At 40.8% G+C, this 16,505-nt stretch overlaps 1 protein-coding gene across 1 annotated transcript in view; it reads left to right on the top strand.

Moving 5' to 3' along the window:
• The first annotated feature begins 668 nt into the window (after positions 1 to 668).
• Positions 669 to 16,505, top strand: part of AICDA (activation induced cytidine deaminase) — a 95,924-nt gene continuing 80,087 nt past the window's right edge. The window contains exon 1 of the mRNA XM_026687378.2: positions 669 to 968. Within this exon, the coding sequence (XP_026543163.2) occupies positions 937 to 968 (32 nt within the window). The 5' untranslated portion in view covers positions 669 to 936. The remainder of the gene's footprint in view (positions 969 to 16,505) is intronic.

A 16,505-nucleotide genomic window follows, 5' to 3' on the forward strand; every position in this document is an offset into this window, starting at 1 on the left:
GCTTTTCCAGGCTTTCTATGTTTTAAATCATCCTTAAGTATTCTTTTACTTCTATGCCTTTAATCTTAAATCTTCCTCTTTAATTTTTAATCTTTACACATTCTCCATAAATCCAATTGCCATTTGGAGATTATTTCTTGGAACATTTTACTTAAGTTATCCTTCTAAGGTAACAGCTGGAAATTATCTCATCCAGTTCACTGCTCAGTCCACACACCGCTCCAGCAAAAAATCTTAGTGTCCCAGTTCTCCCAGCTTGTGAAAGACCAAGAAAATGGCTGTCGTCCCGGATCAGTGAGGAAATTGCAGTTTCCTCGTGATCTCCGAAGTGCCTCTCTTTTCTTCCCCTCCCCTCCAGGGAGGCTTAACCCCGTAGGGTCTCCCAGCAAGCAGTTGCCAGCTGCATTTCTGTCAGAGTTTGCAGCAATCCAACCAACACACAAGTAAATAATTCAGCAGGATTCATTTATAGAAGAAATTTGTTTATATACAATAATATAAAGTATGATGCATGTGTACAATACCCAGAGCCAGAATTCAGAATCCGGAAGTCATCATCACAGAAGCAATATAAACACAGAACCAGAGGCAGATTAGTGAAACTAAGCCACACCCAGGCTCCAAGCTGTCTGGGTCACCAAACAGTCCTATGTCTGGTGTTACATGACTATTCCAATTTATGAACCTTGTACACTGACAATCCTTCCTTCATGACTGCAATAGACATAAAACTGATTGTTGACATGATATACTTAGACTTCAGCAAGGCATTCAACAAAGTAGACCACAGCTAGAAAAAAGTGAGATAGATATTGTGGTTGTTCATACCTGTAATGTTGCTAAAGTGGACCTATGTGTAGAAAACAAAAAAAGAGGAAAAAATAAAAGAAAAACAAAAATATATTTCCTGAGTAAAGCAGCAGAGTATGTTGTTGAATGACTGAATTAGATGTGGATTCTCCAAAAGGGTAAACCTCAATGTTATTTTAAATTTTAAATTAAATAAATTAATTTAAATTAATTAAATTAATATAATTGTTTAGATTTTAAGTATTAATAAATATATAATTAATAAAGTGGGGCATGGTTTTATCCCTCTGTTACATTAAAAAACTGAGTGGCAAACTATGGTGGGATTCTAAAATCTGTAACCAAAACTTTCCAGAATGTAAGTTTAGTACCTCTGTTTAGAGTTTCAAAACCACTTTCACCAGTTATGTCACTAGATATAACAGACATAACTTGGTACAGTATGGAAACCACAATTAGCCTTTACTGGAAGTAATAAAACTAGTCTAATAAAAGGAAATAGTATTGAGACTAGGTAGGGAAAATACCACATGCTTTTCATAATCAGAATACTGAATAACAGAGTTGGAAGGAGCCTTGGACGTCTTCTAGTCCAAACCCCTGCTCAAGCAGGGGACCCTATACCATTCTAGAAAAATGGCTACCCAGTCTTTTCTTTAAATCCTCCAGTGATAGAGCACCTACAACTTATGGAGACAAGCTGTTCTATTAATTAATTAATCCATTCTCCCTAACAGAAAAATTCTCCTTCATGCTAAGTTGGATCTCTGTTGCAGTTTGAAGTGATTATTTACACAAGTAAATAATTCAGCACGATTCATTTATAGAAGAAACTTCTTTATATACAATAATATAAAGCATGATGAATCATGCATGTATACAATACCCATGCAGCTCTTGCAACGTGATAGCAAGAACAAGGACATGAAGCAGAAGCACAGAACAATCTGAAGACAGAATACAGAATCAATATTGCAAGGACAAACAAACTCTTACAGACCAGTTAAGCTAAGCCACGCCCAGGCTCCAAGCCGTCTCACATGGCTCACAACAGATCCTGTTTCTTAGTCACCAAACAGCTGACTTGGCTATCCCAGCTCATAATTTCTTATACACTGACACTCGTCCCTTTATGACTGGAGTAGACATAAAACCGAATAACAATATTCTTCCCATGGTGCACTTGTCTTCTGAAAAACAGTGAGGCAAGCTAATTAATTTACATTTGATGGCTTCTCTTACATTACAATATTTAATATCTACATGCTTGGTTCTATTTTTTATTCTGTCACCTGTTTCCATTTTAATGCAAGCAGCATTATCTGTTACAACTTCATTTACTTTTACGTTTAAATCCTGTAACAGCTGTACATACCAAGTTACCTCTGAACAAAGTTCAGATAGAGCAATTAATTCTGCCTCTGCAGTAGAAATGGCTACAGTTTGTTTTCTGGACTTACAACCAATTAAAGCCTCTCCAAATAATACCACAATCCCAGAATTGGACTTTCTGGTTTTTACATCATTGGCATAATCACTGTCAACATAACACTTCAACTTCAATTCTTCAGATACCTGTATTTGAAGACCCAAATTCACAGTTCCCTTCAAATACTTGAGAATCCTTTTTACATACATCCAATGCAATTGTGTTGGTGCAGCAGTAAAGCGACTTAAGATGCTTACTGCACAAGCTATGTCTGGTCTGGACTACCGTGACAGATATAACAAGCTCCCTACTCTGACTGATATATCTCTTGATCATAGGTTTCATTTTTGTCCTCACCTAAATAGTTATGAAAATCTGTTCTCATAGGTGTTGGAGCAGAATTACAATCCTTCATGTTGTATCTCTCCAACAGCTGTTCAATTTCCTTCTTTGACTGAGAACATAACCACCTTTCTCAGTTTTTTGTATCTCTATACCAAGATAATTTTGTATTTCACCTAAATTTTTCAATTCAAATTTTTTCTCTAACTGATTAGCAAATTCTTTTACCTGTGACACATCTTTTGCAATGAAACAAAGATCATCCACAAATGCTAATAATTGACAATCCCCACCTTGTAACTTTCCAGTATATGTGCAACCATCAGCTTTGCAACTCTTGAACCCAAAACCCTTCAATGTTGTATCTAAACAGATATTCCAATTCCTGGCTGACTGCTTCAGCCCATAAATGGCCTTTTATACAGTGTTAGGCTTTTTACTTTCTTTCTTTTTGTTTTGTTTTAAAAACAATTTTATTTACAAATTTAAAAATGTACAATTTCAAAAATACAGAAACAATAATAACACATAATTTTTTACATTTGTTGTCGAATTTGGTAAGTCCTAAAAATCATTATTGGCTAGTACTAGTCACATATTCACACATTACCACATCCTAAGCGCTAAATAATTCACAATATACTCCATTTATTTTCACGTTGGCTTATAACTACTCTTCTATTATGAATACATTCATGTTTTTTAACTAACAAACACAAAAAAATATTATAAATGGCTAATACTAATAATAGTAGTAACAGAGAAAAGAAGGTTTAAAACCTTTAATTGTTTTTATGTACTTAATATATTATAAGCCGCTGGATATAATTTGTATCTTAGGTTCATTTACATTTTGCCCCTTTTATTGTCTACCCACTTATGCATTTATCCCATATCTGGTAATAATCTGTATCCTTCTTCCCGTTAATTTTAAGCGTAAGCCTCTCCAGTTGGGCACACTCATATGTTTTCTGAATAACAACCTGTATCAGTGGTACATTTGGGTTTTTCCAATATTGTGCTAGTGAGATACGTGCCGCAGTTAATAAATGGATGGTCAGATATTTTACTTTAGTAGAGTAGTCCCCTTTGATCATTCCCAACAAAAATAATTCCGGTTTCTACTCCAGCCCCCTCTCTATAATTTCTTCTATCCACGTTTTTATTTTTAGCCAATATTTCTTTATCTCAGGACAAGTCCACCATGAATGAAAGTATGTACCAAATTTCCCTTTACATTTCCAACAGCAAGGATTGGCTGTCGGAAATATTTTGGCCAATCTAGAGGGCGCTAGAGTGTAGTGTCAGTGTTTCAGCAAACATCCATTCTAATCACTAACTCTGAGACAAGCATAATCTCAAAAGTACCTTTATTAGTATAGCACCTGGCACATCTGTGGAATCTCAAAACTAAAAGTTTCCTGGACTTCCCACAATGTCCCAAACTACAATCCATCCCCTTTCCTCCCAACATCACATCACATGGACCAATCATGATCTGTCCCAGTGTAAGATCCTTTTTCTGTGCTGCACCACACTTAATAACCTTGAACTAAGAAAAGAATTTTATTTTGTCTACTTAGAACTACTCAATTAAAATCACCCCCTCCCACTTTCTCAGGCTATGGCTTCCAAAGCTGACAGGTGTTCTCCCTTGAGAAGTTCACCTCCTAAAAGAGATAATAAGCAAAACACAACCAGGGGTTAATGTGATGCCCTTAACCCCCTCTCCCCACTCCAAGAGGACCATTTGGTTTGTCAGGGAAATTATTATGGAATTGGTTAACCAATCTATCTGCATGTGCATCCCAACTTTTTACCCACATAGCCTCTGACAAAGGGTAACCCTTCCATAATACCAAATATTGTAATCTCCCTCAGTGCAATCTAGAATCAAGGATTTTCTTAATTTCATAATGTGTCTCACCCTGTACGATCAAAGGGTAGCTCTTGGGATTGGCCTTAGATTTAACCCTTCAGCTGGTTTCAATAAACTACTGTGGAACACTGGGTGTATTTTCCCCAATAGCCGGGGAAGATTTAATTGGAATGTGACTGGATTGATTATTTTTGATATAGGGAATGGACCTAAGAATTTGGGGCCCAACTTCCTACTGGAAAGTTTCAATTTCAGATATTTAGTTGACAAAAACACTTTGTCCCCTACTTTAAATGGTGGTTGGAGGGATCTATGTTTATCTGCTTGCTTTTTATATTCCTCAGCAGCTTCAGTCAAAGCTTTTTTTGTATCCTCCCAACCTTTTTTTAATGAGTCCATCCATTAAAGACATGTATGTGGGGGTTCCGTAGGTAATTCCAGCATAGGGACAAATTCCATGCCACTGTTGATTTGGAACAGAATCAGGCATGTGCTGCTATATACGGCATTATTGTAAGCAACTTCTACAAATGGCAACAGCTCCGCCCAGTTTTCCTGTTGATAATTTACATAGCATCTAATGTATTGTTCCACCATGGCGTTCACTCTCTCTGCTGCCCTATTGCATGCAGGATGGAACACTGAAGATAGCCCTTGAGATGACCCAATGGACTTTAAAAATTCCCTCCAGAACTAACAGTAAACTGTACACCTCAGTCTGAGATTACTCTACAAGGTACTCCGTGGAGCCTATAGATATGCTTCACGAATAGTTTTGCAAGCTTTTTAGCTGAAGGTAATCTCTACAGGCTGTAAATTGGGCTTGCTTAGAGAATAAGTCAATAACAGTCCAAATAACTGTATTCCCTCCACTCTCAGGTAATTCTACGATAAAGTCTATCACGATTTCTTCCCACGGCTTTTTTGGTTAGCTCCTTGTTGAAGGAGGCCAGGGGGTTTCCCAGTTCTGTGTTTCATCATGGCACAAATTGAGCAGCTTTTCACATAGTCTTCAACATCAGGTTTCATTTTTGGCCACCAGAACTGTCTCCTGACTAAATGCAGGGTTTTTAAGAACCCAAAGTGGCTCCCCAACTGTGAGTCATGGCTACGCTTCAGTACCATTAGTCTTAGATTATTGGGTATATAAAGTTTTATCCCTTTCCAAGCCAATTCCTCATTCATTGTCAAATCGGTTTGATGCTCCACAAACCAGGGATCGATCAAAAGGGCTGTTTTCAATTCAGTTGTCTGTCTTCTAGGCATCTGGGGCTGCGGTTGGCTTGGCCTCAGGTGGTTACTTGGCCTGCAGGTTGGGCTTTTGATATCATAGTCTGCACTACTTCCTCTCGGCGACTGCCAAATTGGGGTTTTCTCAACAGGGCATCCACCAGTATGTTTTTCCCTCCTGGGCTTGACTGGGCTTCGGTTTGGTGGGGGAAGCCCCAGTTTTCAATAACTCTGTCAAAAGGAGGGCGACCTTGGCAAAAGAAGGAATAAATTGTCTATAGATATTGGCAAAACCCAAAAAGCTTTGAAGTTGCTTAAGTGGTTTTTTTTTTTGGGGGGGGGGTTGCCAGTCTAGCGCCGGTCTCACTTTTCCAGGGTCGATATCAATTCCCTGGTTGGATACTCAGTAGCCTAGGTAATACAGTGACTCTTTGTGGAATTCGCATTTTGACAGTTTTACACATAAATTGGTAGCTAAAAGTTTTTTCAGCACTTGTCTGACTAATTTGACATGTTATTCAATGGTTTCGCTGAATATAAGGTAGACAAGGACCCCTTGGTACAGGTGTGGATGTAACACTTCCTTGGTGAGTTGCATAAATACTGCAGGGGTCCCTTGGAGCCCATAAGGCATGACTCGGAATTGGAAACTAACCAAAGGGCAGTTGAAGGCAGTTTTCCATTTGTCTCCCTCCTTTATATGGACTTGGTAGTAAGTTTCTCTCAGATCTAGTTTTGACAGGTGATTTAATAAGTCTTTCATGAGGGGGAGGGGTTATGTCAGCTGGTGCTCCATTCAAAATCCAAGAAAGAAATACTTAGACTCCTTTAATCAGAGAAAAGATATATTTTACTGGAAATCAAGTTTGAAACACCCCGACATGGATGCCCCTTTCGTGCAAGCGATGCAAGCGATGTGGTGGTGGGGGCGGTCTTACTTCAATTAAATGAGAAGGGGACACTATAGCCGTGCGCTTATACCTCCTGTAAATTGACTGACACTGAAAGGAGATGGGCTGTCTGGGAGAAGGAAGCGTTTGCAGTCCGTTGGGCTCTACTAGCCTGGAGACATTTTTTGGAAGGAGTGAAACATCCATTTGAGGTATGGACGGACCATAAAAATCTGGAAGCTTTAAAGACTCCTCGAAAGCTATCTCCTAAGCAGGTTAGGTGGGCTCAGTTTTTCAAGCGATTCAACTTCTCGTTGAAGTATATCCCAGGGGGAAAAAAATTTATGGCGGATGCTTTGTCTAGAATGCCTCAATACAACAGTATCTGAAAAGAAGTGGTAAGACCAATCGTGTCCACTACACAGTTGGCTGCTCCCGTAGTTACCAGAGCACAAAAAAGGGACCAAGAGAGAGATCTGTCCACTGACCTGATGGAACGATTTAAGGAGGCTTTGAAAACAGATGAGTGGTTCCTAGCAAATGCGAATAATTGCACCGTTCGAGATGGTCTAGCCTGGATAGGTGCAAAATTGTATGTACCTCAAATCCTGAGAAGCCAAGTTTTACAACAAACTCATGATTCTAAAGCGGCTGGTCATTTTGGGTTTGTGAAGACTCTACATTTGGTGAAGCGGCAGTTCTGGTGGCCTTCGCTGAAAAAGGACATTGAGACTTATGTGGCGAGCTGTCCAGTTTGTGCTTCAGCAAAGAGGCCTCCTGGTAAACCACCAGGTTTGTTGCAGAATGTGGCCAGGCCAACTGCTCCTTGGAAGGAAATTTCCATGGACTTTATAGTAGATCTACCCGAGAGTGTTGGACACACTGTCATTTGGGTAGTGACTGATTTGTTCTCCAAACAAGCCCATTTCATCCCTTGCTCCAAGATTCCTTCAGCGAAATCATTGGCCAGAATGTTCATTATACATGTCTACAGGTTGCACGGCGTTCCTGAGCGTGTAGTTTCTGATCGGGGGGTCCAATTTACCTCGAACTTTTGGAGGGAATTCTTGAAGTTGATAGGCTCCACCCAGAGCTTAAGCTCCGCCCATCATCCCCAAACTAATGGGGCCTGTGAGAGGACAAACGGGGTGTTAGAACAATACCTCAGATGTTATATAAATTATCAGCAAGACAATTGGGTGGATTTACTGCCTTTTGCGGAGGTGGCGTATAATAACTCTGTACACAGTAGTACGGGGTTTACTCCTTTCAAAGTAGCCATGGGACAAGATTTTGTGCCCATACCTGAACTGCCTCGAGAAAAACCCAATGTCCAATCGTTGGACGACTGGATATCTAAACTTCAACTAAATTGGCCAGTCGCTCGCAAAGCTCTGGACGAGGCGCACCAATCTCATAAGAAATTTGCTGACAGAAAGCGAGCCCCACAGATGTTGTATAAGGTGGGCGATAAAGTTTTCCTCTCGACCAAATACTTGCAGACTACCCAGAAATCGAAGAAGTTGGGTCCTAAGTATGTGGGACCTTTTCCCATTGAGAGGATTGTAAATCCGGTGACTGTTCAACTGACTTTACCAAAGACTCTTCGTCGTATTCATCCAGTTTTCCACGTCAGTTTGTTGAAACCAGAACATACCAGTACCTTGAGACCGACCCAGTCTGATCCCCCCGTACCTCTGTTGATCGAGGGGGAACAACATTTCTAGATTAAAGAAATTCTAGACTCTAGGAAATGGAGGGGTCGTGTCCAATATCTTGTAGCGTGGAAACATTTTCCTCCATCCTATGCTGAATGGGTTAATGAGAAAGACATTAGGGCCCCTGAACTGCTTAAGGAATTTTATGCCAAATATCCTGATAAACCATAGAAATGTATGCCAATGTTAATATATGATTGTTTTTTCTTACAGGGACTAATGTCCTTCTTCTAGGGGGTCCGAAGTCAGCCTCAAGTTATCTTCACCCCTAACTATCAAGATATCTTCACCCCTAACTATTGCTTATTTGTTGCTATGCTCTTTTTCTCTCTTTCGGCTGTCATGAAACAGTGGGAGGGGGGGAATCTTGGAGGGGAAGAAGGCAGGAGGTGTTTGCATTCCTTTGCTGGGTTAAGAAAGGGAGGGGGGATTCTTTGTTACGAAATGCCTTGATAAGTGTAGGAGCTCTAACATCCTTCTTATTCACCCACTCAGCCTGGGAAGGAGGAAAATGTTTACAAGCAACCAAATATTGGAGTCGACCCCTTCGTTTTCGAGAATCCAAAATTTCTTTAACTTCAAAATGTTGTTCACCTTCAATTAGTAATGGTACAGGGGGATTAACCTGAGTTGGTCTCAAGTCGGAGGTATGTTCAGGTTTTAATAAACTAACGTGGAAAACGGTGGATCCATCAAAGAGTTTTTGGTAATTTCAGTTGGACTGCCACATGGTTTACAATTGGTTCAATTGAGAAAGGTCCAACATATTTAGGTCCAAGCTTTTTTGACTTTTGTGTGGTCTGCAAATATCTGGTGGATAAAAAGACCTTGTCACCCACTTGATATGGTTTTTGTGGAGTTCTCTTTTTATCTGCAAATTTTTTATGAGCTTGATGAGCATCATCTAATGCTTTATGGGTAACCGGCCAGGTAAGCTGGAGCTGTGTTATCCATTCATCTAATGACTGAATGTTAGGTTTCTCCCATAGAAGCTCGGGTATGGGTACAAAGTCTTGTCCCGAAGCCACTTTAAATGGAGTAAACCCAGTACTACTATGTACCGAATTATTATATGCCACCTCAGTGAATGGCAATAGGTCAGCCCAATTATTTTGCTGATAATTTATATAATATCGAAGATATTGTTCCAATACCAAGTTAGTTCTCTCACAAGCCCCATTGGTTTGTGGGTGGTGGGTGGAGCTTAAGCCCTGGGGAGAGTCCAATAACTTCAGGAACTCCTTCCAAAAGTTTGAGGTAAACTGGACACCCCTGTCTGAGATTTTGCATTCAGGAACCCCATGTAACCTGTAGATATGTAAAATAAACAGTTTAGCCAACGTTTTTGCAGATGGGATTTTCGGACAAGGTATGAAATGTACCTGTTTGGAGAACAAATCAGTTACTACCCAAATAACTGCATTCCCCCCACTTTCAGGTAATTCCACTATAAAATCCAGAGATTTCTTTCCATGGAGCCGTTGGTCTAGCCACATTTTGAAGTAAGCCTGCTGGTTTACCAGGAGGCCGTTTGGCTGAGGCACAGATAGGACAACTAGCTACATAAATCTCAATGTCCTTTATCAAGGTAGGCCACCAAAATTGCCTTTTAACCAAGTGTAAGGTTTTCACAAACCCAAAATGACCAGCGGCTTTAGAGTCATGAGCTTGCTGTAATATTTGGTTTCTCAGCTTTGCTGGCACATATATTTGGCCCCCACCCATGCCAATCCATCTCTAACCGTACAGTTATTTGAGTGAGCAAGAAACCAATCATCAAGTTTTAGAGCATCTCTTAATTGTGCAGTCAAATCATTTGATAAATCAACCTCCTTCTTTTTCTGGGCTCTGGTAACCACTGGAGCTGCCAACTGTTTGGTTGGGACAATCGGCCGTACCACTTCTTGGCGAGCACTATTATATTGAGGTAATCTAGATAAAGCATCCGCCATGAAGTTCTTCCCCCCTGGAATGTATTTCAATGAAAAATTAAAGCACTTAAAGTACTGCGCCCAGCGAACTTGTTTGGGAGACAGCTTCCGAGGCGTTTTCAAAGCCTCCAAATTTTTATGATCTGTCCACACCTCAAATGGGTGTTTTGCCCCTTCCAAGAAATTCCTCCAGGTTAACAGAGCCCAGTGAACTGCAAAAGCTTCTTTTTCCCAGATGGCCCATCTTCTTTCAGTTTCAGTTAGTTTACAGGAAGTATATGCACACGGTTGCAGAGTCCTCATCTCATATGCTTGTAGTAAATACCGCCCCGACTGCTATGTCACTCACATCGGCTTGGATTACAAAAGGAGCATCCATGTCCAGGTGCTTGAGTACTGGTTCAGTGGCAAACAGTCGTTTCAGCATTTCAAAAGCGGCTTGACATTCCATGGACCACTCCAGTGGTTTACTAGGCTTTGGTTTCACCTCCCCTTTGGTTTTTAGGAGATTTGTGATAGGCATTGCAATCTTCGCAAAAGCAGGGATAAATTGATGGTAAAAATTAGTGAATCCCAAGAAACTTTGAAGTTGTTTCCTGGTGCGGGGAGCGGCCCATTCCAAAACAACACGAACCTTCCCCGGATCCATTTCTATGCCATCATGTGAGATGCGATAACCTAAATAGTCAATTTTTTCCTGGTGGAATTCACACTTGGACAACTTTGCATACAGCTCAGCAGCTCGAAGTTTTTCCAGAACTGACCGCATTAGTTTCACATGTCTTCCTTGCTCGAACCCACATCTGCTGATTGATTAGGTTCAAGTCTCGGAGTCACAACATCTTTTACTGGAAATCAAGTGGTAGCAACAAAAGAATTCTGAATCTGAGAAAATGGGTGCGTAAATCACATATACAAAGTAATAGCAACATTCCCACCCCCAATAGTTCAATTGGCTCATCCAATTAAAAGTTGTATATATCATCCTGTGGGCATCTCCAGGTGGTGATGAGGCTTCTGTCCATTGACCTTGACATAGTTTGATAAAGGGTTGCAGCTGCGCATAGCATAGGATAGAAACCTAAGCAAGAATGTACACCCCTCCCAGCTTATACAGTTCTGGTTTGTAACACCTCCAGCTCACTTCCCATAACCATTCCCCCCTCCTCCCCCCGCTACTTATGACAGCCGAAAGATTCAAAGCAAAGGGAGAAAATCTTGAAGGCTGACAGGTTACATGTTTTTTATGCACGCGGCATTTATGCCCCTAAAATCAACACATAATCTCAAGCTACCATCTTTCTTTTCTTTGAATAGCACTGGGGAAGCCAACCTAGATTTGGCAGGTTCAATGAAACCTCTGTCCAAATTGTTATCGATGTATTTTCTTAATTCAGTCATTTCAGTTGCTGTCATGGAATACATTTTTGATTTTGACAGTTTTGCCCCTGGTTCTAACTCTATAGTACAATCAGTGGCTTGATGGGGAGGTAAAACATTGCATTCCTCTTCACTGAACACCTCAGCCAACTCTCTGTATTGTTTGAGGACTTGGGGGGCACCTGGAGGAGAGTCTGAGGCGGTGGCTGCTGCTTCAGGTTGGGGATCCCTATTGGGTGGTAGTTTCTTCGTGGAAGAAGGGGGGCAGTGGGCCAATCCCAATTATGATTTTTCGGTATCTGTCCTCCCACTTGATGGTAGGGGCCCATTTATCTAGCTAAGAAAGCCCAATATGACAGATTCTGACATATTTGGAGCCACTACAAAGCATATGAGTTCACGATGTCTGCCCATCTCTGGTTTGATTAACTCTGTCATTTGCGTGGCCGGGATTCCCCAATTAAAGTCCCATCTACTTGTTCAAACCTGATTGGGTATTTCAGATTTTTTGTTTTTATTCCTAATTGTTCAACAATGGGGAGACCAATAGGGCATCTAGAACACCTGGTATCTATTATGGCTTCTATCTCCCCTGCCTCCCCTGTGTCAGGCACCACTAACTTCACTTTGACTGTAAAAGCTGTGATGGCAGCTGTAAAAGGTGTGATGGCATAGGGTCGTCTTCATCATCGGCTTCTCTCGGGAGAATTTCTTGGGTTGGAAGTTCATTGCTCCCTTCTGTGTGGAGGGAACCTTCTACAGTGTATCTAGCAAACCAGCTAGTGTCTGGAGACTAAGGCGGGGAGGTGGGATCGCCATAGCAACTGCGGGTTGAGCTGGAATGAATGGAGCCTGATGAGGAATGTATGAACTTTGAAGGGGTACTCCAAGACCTGGCTGAGTTGGAGCTCTCTGGAAGAAGGGCCTCTGCAGGGTTGCTCTGAGGGGGGGCTGATTAGGGCCCTGCCATGAAGAGGCCATTTGTTGCCTCCTTCCCTGCGATGGGAAGAGGGTGGTGGTGGCTGCCATCTGCTGCCTGTGCAGATCTCTTTGCTGAGAAAGGATCGCTGATTTTCTTTGGGGCCAGGGTGTTCCCTGACCAGATGGTGCAGCAGGTGTGAGCATCCACTGGCATTGGACCCACCCTTGACCAGGATAAAATCCCCACCCTGGAGGAATACTCTCTGTGGGGGGTTATCTCCTTTCTGGTTGTGGAGGGGGAGGGTTTGGGGTTTGTAACATACCTGTTGAGGTAATTCCCCGTTAGGAGAATGAGCGCATACAGGGAGACGTATAGAGACTAGTGTTGGAATAATACACACAGAGCACACAGATACACTGTACAGTAAGTATAGGTTTTTACTTCCAGAAAGGTTTAAGCAAAGTCCAAAATAAGCAGTCCAAAAATCATTCACAGGTAAATCAGTCAGTTTTTTCAATCCAGGGATAATCGAAATACCAAATTCCAGTGTCAAAAACAGTTCAGTATCAGACTTACATCAAATCCAGTAATATCAGTCAATTAGGAAAAATGGAGGAACGGCAATATTTTCCAACAGAAGGAAACAGAGATACACTTACACTCTCTTCTGAGACTCAGACTAAACAACCCAGGTTTCTGGCTCCATCTTATGGCCATTTGAGAAACCACACCTAATTACAGTTTTGCATTTTCTTAAAGATACAGTTTCAAAATGTTTATCCTGGTTTATATATTTCTAACCCAAATACCTGTTATGTGACTTATATTCCTAACAATACCCAATGTAGGCTGCATCTGCCATCTCTCCCTTGAAACTTGAGCTTGCCGGGCTAGGCTGCTTCACTGGCCATCTCCACCCAATGCCAGAGTGAATTCCCCTTCCCTTCTCAAACTGCGTTATGATCCAGCTCATCTGGAGAGGTTGTGGCTGTGAGACATAACTTTCCCCCTTAAGCTGCTGGAGCTGTTCTGGGATTCCTGCCAATGACTGGCTTCGGGAGGGAGGCCACTGGTTGCAGTCTTGGGAGGTATCTGATCCCAATGCCCCCCTGCTTCTCCACTCTGTCTCTTGAGCAGTCTGTAGAGGGCTTGAGAAAGAAAGTCATTCAGGCATCTTTTCCCACTCTTAGATCCAGCCCCATTTAGCAGCTCCTCCATGATCTTTGGCTGGGCTCCTAAATTCCGTCTCTCTTCTGCAGCTTCTAATGTCTGCATCACCTCTTCAGAAGGGAGGCTGGGGGCATCAATTAGTCTTTTGGTGTCCAGCCCCAAAAGCCCCTTCGGTCTCTTCTTCCATCTTAGCACTGCTCCATTTCTGGAATCAGTTCTGGGGCTCAGCATCCCTGATAGCTCCCCTTTTGGGGTGCTGGAATTTGTTATAGTTTCAAGATAATGTCAGCGTTCCAGCAAACCTCCATTCCAATCAGTAACTCCAAGACAAGCATAATCTCAAAAGTACCTTTATTAGAATAGTAAATGGCACATCTTCGGAATCTCAAAAGTAAAAGTTTCCTGGAGTTCCCACAATGTCCCAAACTACAATCCATCCCCTTTCCTCCCATCATCACATCATATGGACCAATCACAATCTGTCCCAGTGTAAGATCCTTTTTATCTGCTGTGCCACACTTAATAACCTTGAACTAAGAAAAGAATTTTATTTTGTCTACTTAGAACTACTCAATTGAAATCACCCCCCCTCCCACTTTCTCAGGCTATGTGGCAGTGTGGAATATGGCTTCCAAAGCTGTTTCTTTTATTTTTCTTATATGTACCCATTCATGTGTTCATAACTATGTATATACTTATGCCTATTATTTTGTAAGCGATTGACAAATCAAATAAATCAAATCAAATAAGTAGCTTGTCCATCTGTTGTCTCTCTTCTTTGCAAACAGTCTTTTTTCAAATGATCCTTATCATCACATATGAAACACCACTGCCCTTTTTCTTTTCTCTCAGAAAATCTTTGCTGGGTTGTAATCTGGTCTCTTCTACTCTGGTGTCCGCAGAAATCCTGTCTGTTTTGGAATGTTCAGACATCTTGTCTGTTGTTTTTTTTCCCCCGCTCCTTGGACCTCCACCTCAGGAATTTCTCCTCATGGCTTTTTCTAAAATGGGGTTTGTTTTCTTCAGAAAGCAAACAGTCCTTTAGAGCTTCTATTCGTAAGTCTTGTTCTGGTTTGCACTCAAAAACTGCTGAAACAATGTTCCACATTTCATCAAGACTGTTTAACACCAACAGCACCCTCTGAGATTCAGGAATGTTCATTCCACACTGTTCCAACTCAATAAATAAAGTTTGCATGCTCCACACTTGCTTGTGGCTGCAGCCTGGCTCTCTATAATTGTATTTATAATTGCACAATATTACATGCTGATGCATTCAGATGCACACTTCTCAATTTCAGCCAAACCTCATTTGCAGCCTTTAAATCAGCTACATTCAAAAATTGTTCATCTTCTAAACTTAAGATGATGTAGGCCAGTGCCTTATTATTCTTCCTTTGATCTGCTGCTGCTAATGGTACCTGGTGTGGATTAAGCTTCCAGGAAGCATTCCATTTTTGCAGCCCAAATAATATAATTCTTCTGTCTCAATCAAGGCAGAGAGCTCTCCATCCTGCAAGCTTCCTCAGCCTTGTTCTCTTTTTTTAAACTTAGGCTGTCCTTCAACTTAATTACAGTTCAGTCTTACTGTGTTCTTGGTGTGTTCTGGTCCCATAATCTGTCAGAGTTTGCAGCAATCCAACCAGCACACAAGTAAATAATTCAGCAGGATTCATTTATAGAAAAAACTTGTTTATATACAATAATATAAAATATGATGCATGTACACAATACCCAGAGCCAGAACTCAGAATCCAGAAGTCATAATCACAGAAGCAATATGTTGAGGTAATTCCCCGTTAGGAGAATGAGCGCATACAGGGAGACGTATTTGAGAGAAGTGGTTGAATAATACACACAGAGCACACAGATACACTGTACAGTAAATGTGGGTTTTTACTTCCAATAAAGGTTTTAAGCAAAGTTCAAAATAAGCAGTCCAAAGTCATTTACAGGTAAGATCAGTCAGTTTTTAGTCCAGGGATAATCCAATAACAAACTCCAGTGTCAAAAACAGTTCAGTAACAGACTTACATCAAATCCAGGAATATCAGTCAATTAGAAGGAACGGCAATATTCTCCAACAGAAGGAAAAACAGACTCACCGAGACACTCTCTTCTGAGACTAAGACTAAGACTAAACAACCCAGATTTCTGGCTCCATCTTATGGCCGTTTGAGAAACCACACCCAATTACACTTTTGCATTTTCTTAAAGATACAGTTTTAAAATGTCTATCCTGGTTTATATATTTCCAACCTAAATACCTGTTAGGTGATTTACATTCCTAACATTCTCCCCTTTTGGGTAGGACAATATATACAACCTTACATTCTAAGGGCATAATCTTCACAGCAAGCCTTATGCTTTATAGAGCCTTGGCCTTTGTAAAATGATCTGCTATATTGTTTTCTGACATACAGTATTCTAGCTTAATCATCTTACTTTGCACACATTGTCACACATTTAAATACCTTAAATTTCTGTTTTAACAGTGAGATTATTTTAATAGCTTCTTATTCAGTTTTGGTAATTAATACTATGTCATCAGTAAATAATAGCAACAATGAAATAACACCATTATTTTCTTTTTTAAACAAACATGGATCAGCCATGCTAGCTACAAAGCCTATCTTAGTTAATTCTTTAACTATACATTGGTTCCACTCATATCCTGATTGCTTTAAGACATAAAGACTTTTTCAATTTCCAGCAATCATCAGTATTATCATTTTTGAGACCTAAAGGTTTCTTTAAATATATAGTGTGTTGCAACGGTGCATGCAGGTAAACTGCCAGAGAGT

Source organism: Notechis scutatus, chromosome 2 (assembly GCF_049901735.1).
Source record: "Notechis scutatus isolate UNSWTSFEM ecotype Mainland chromosome 2, rNotScu1.2, whole genome shotgun sequence".
NCBI classification, from domain to species: Eukaryota; Metazoa; Chordata; class Lepidosauria; order Squamata; family Elapidae; genus Notechis; species Notechis scutatus.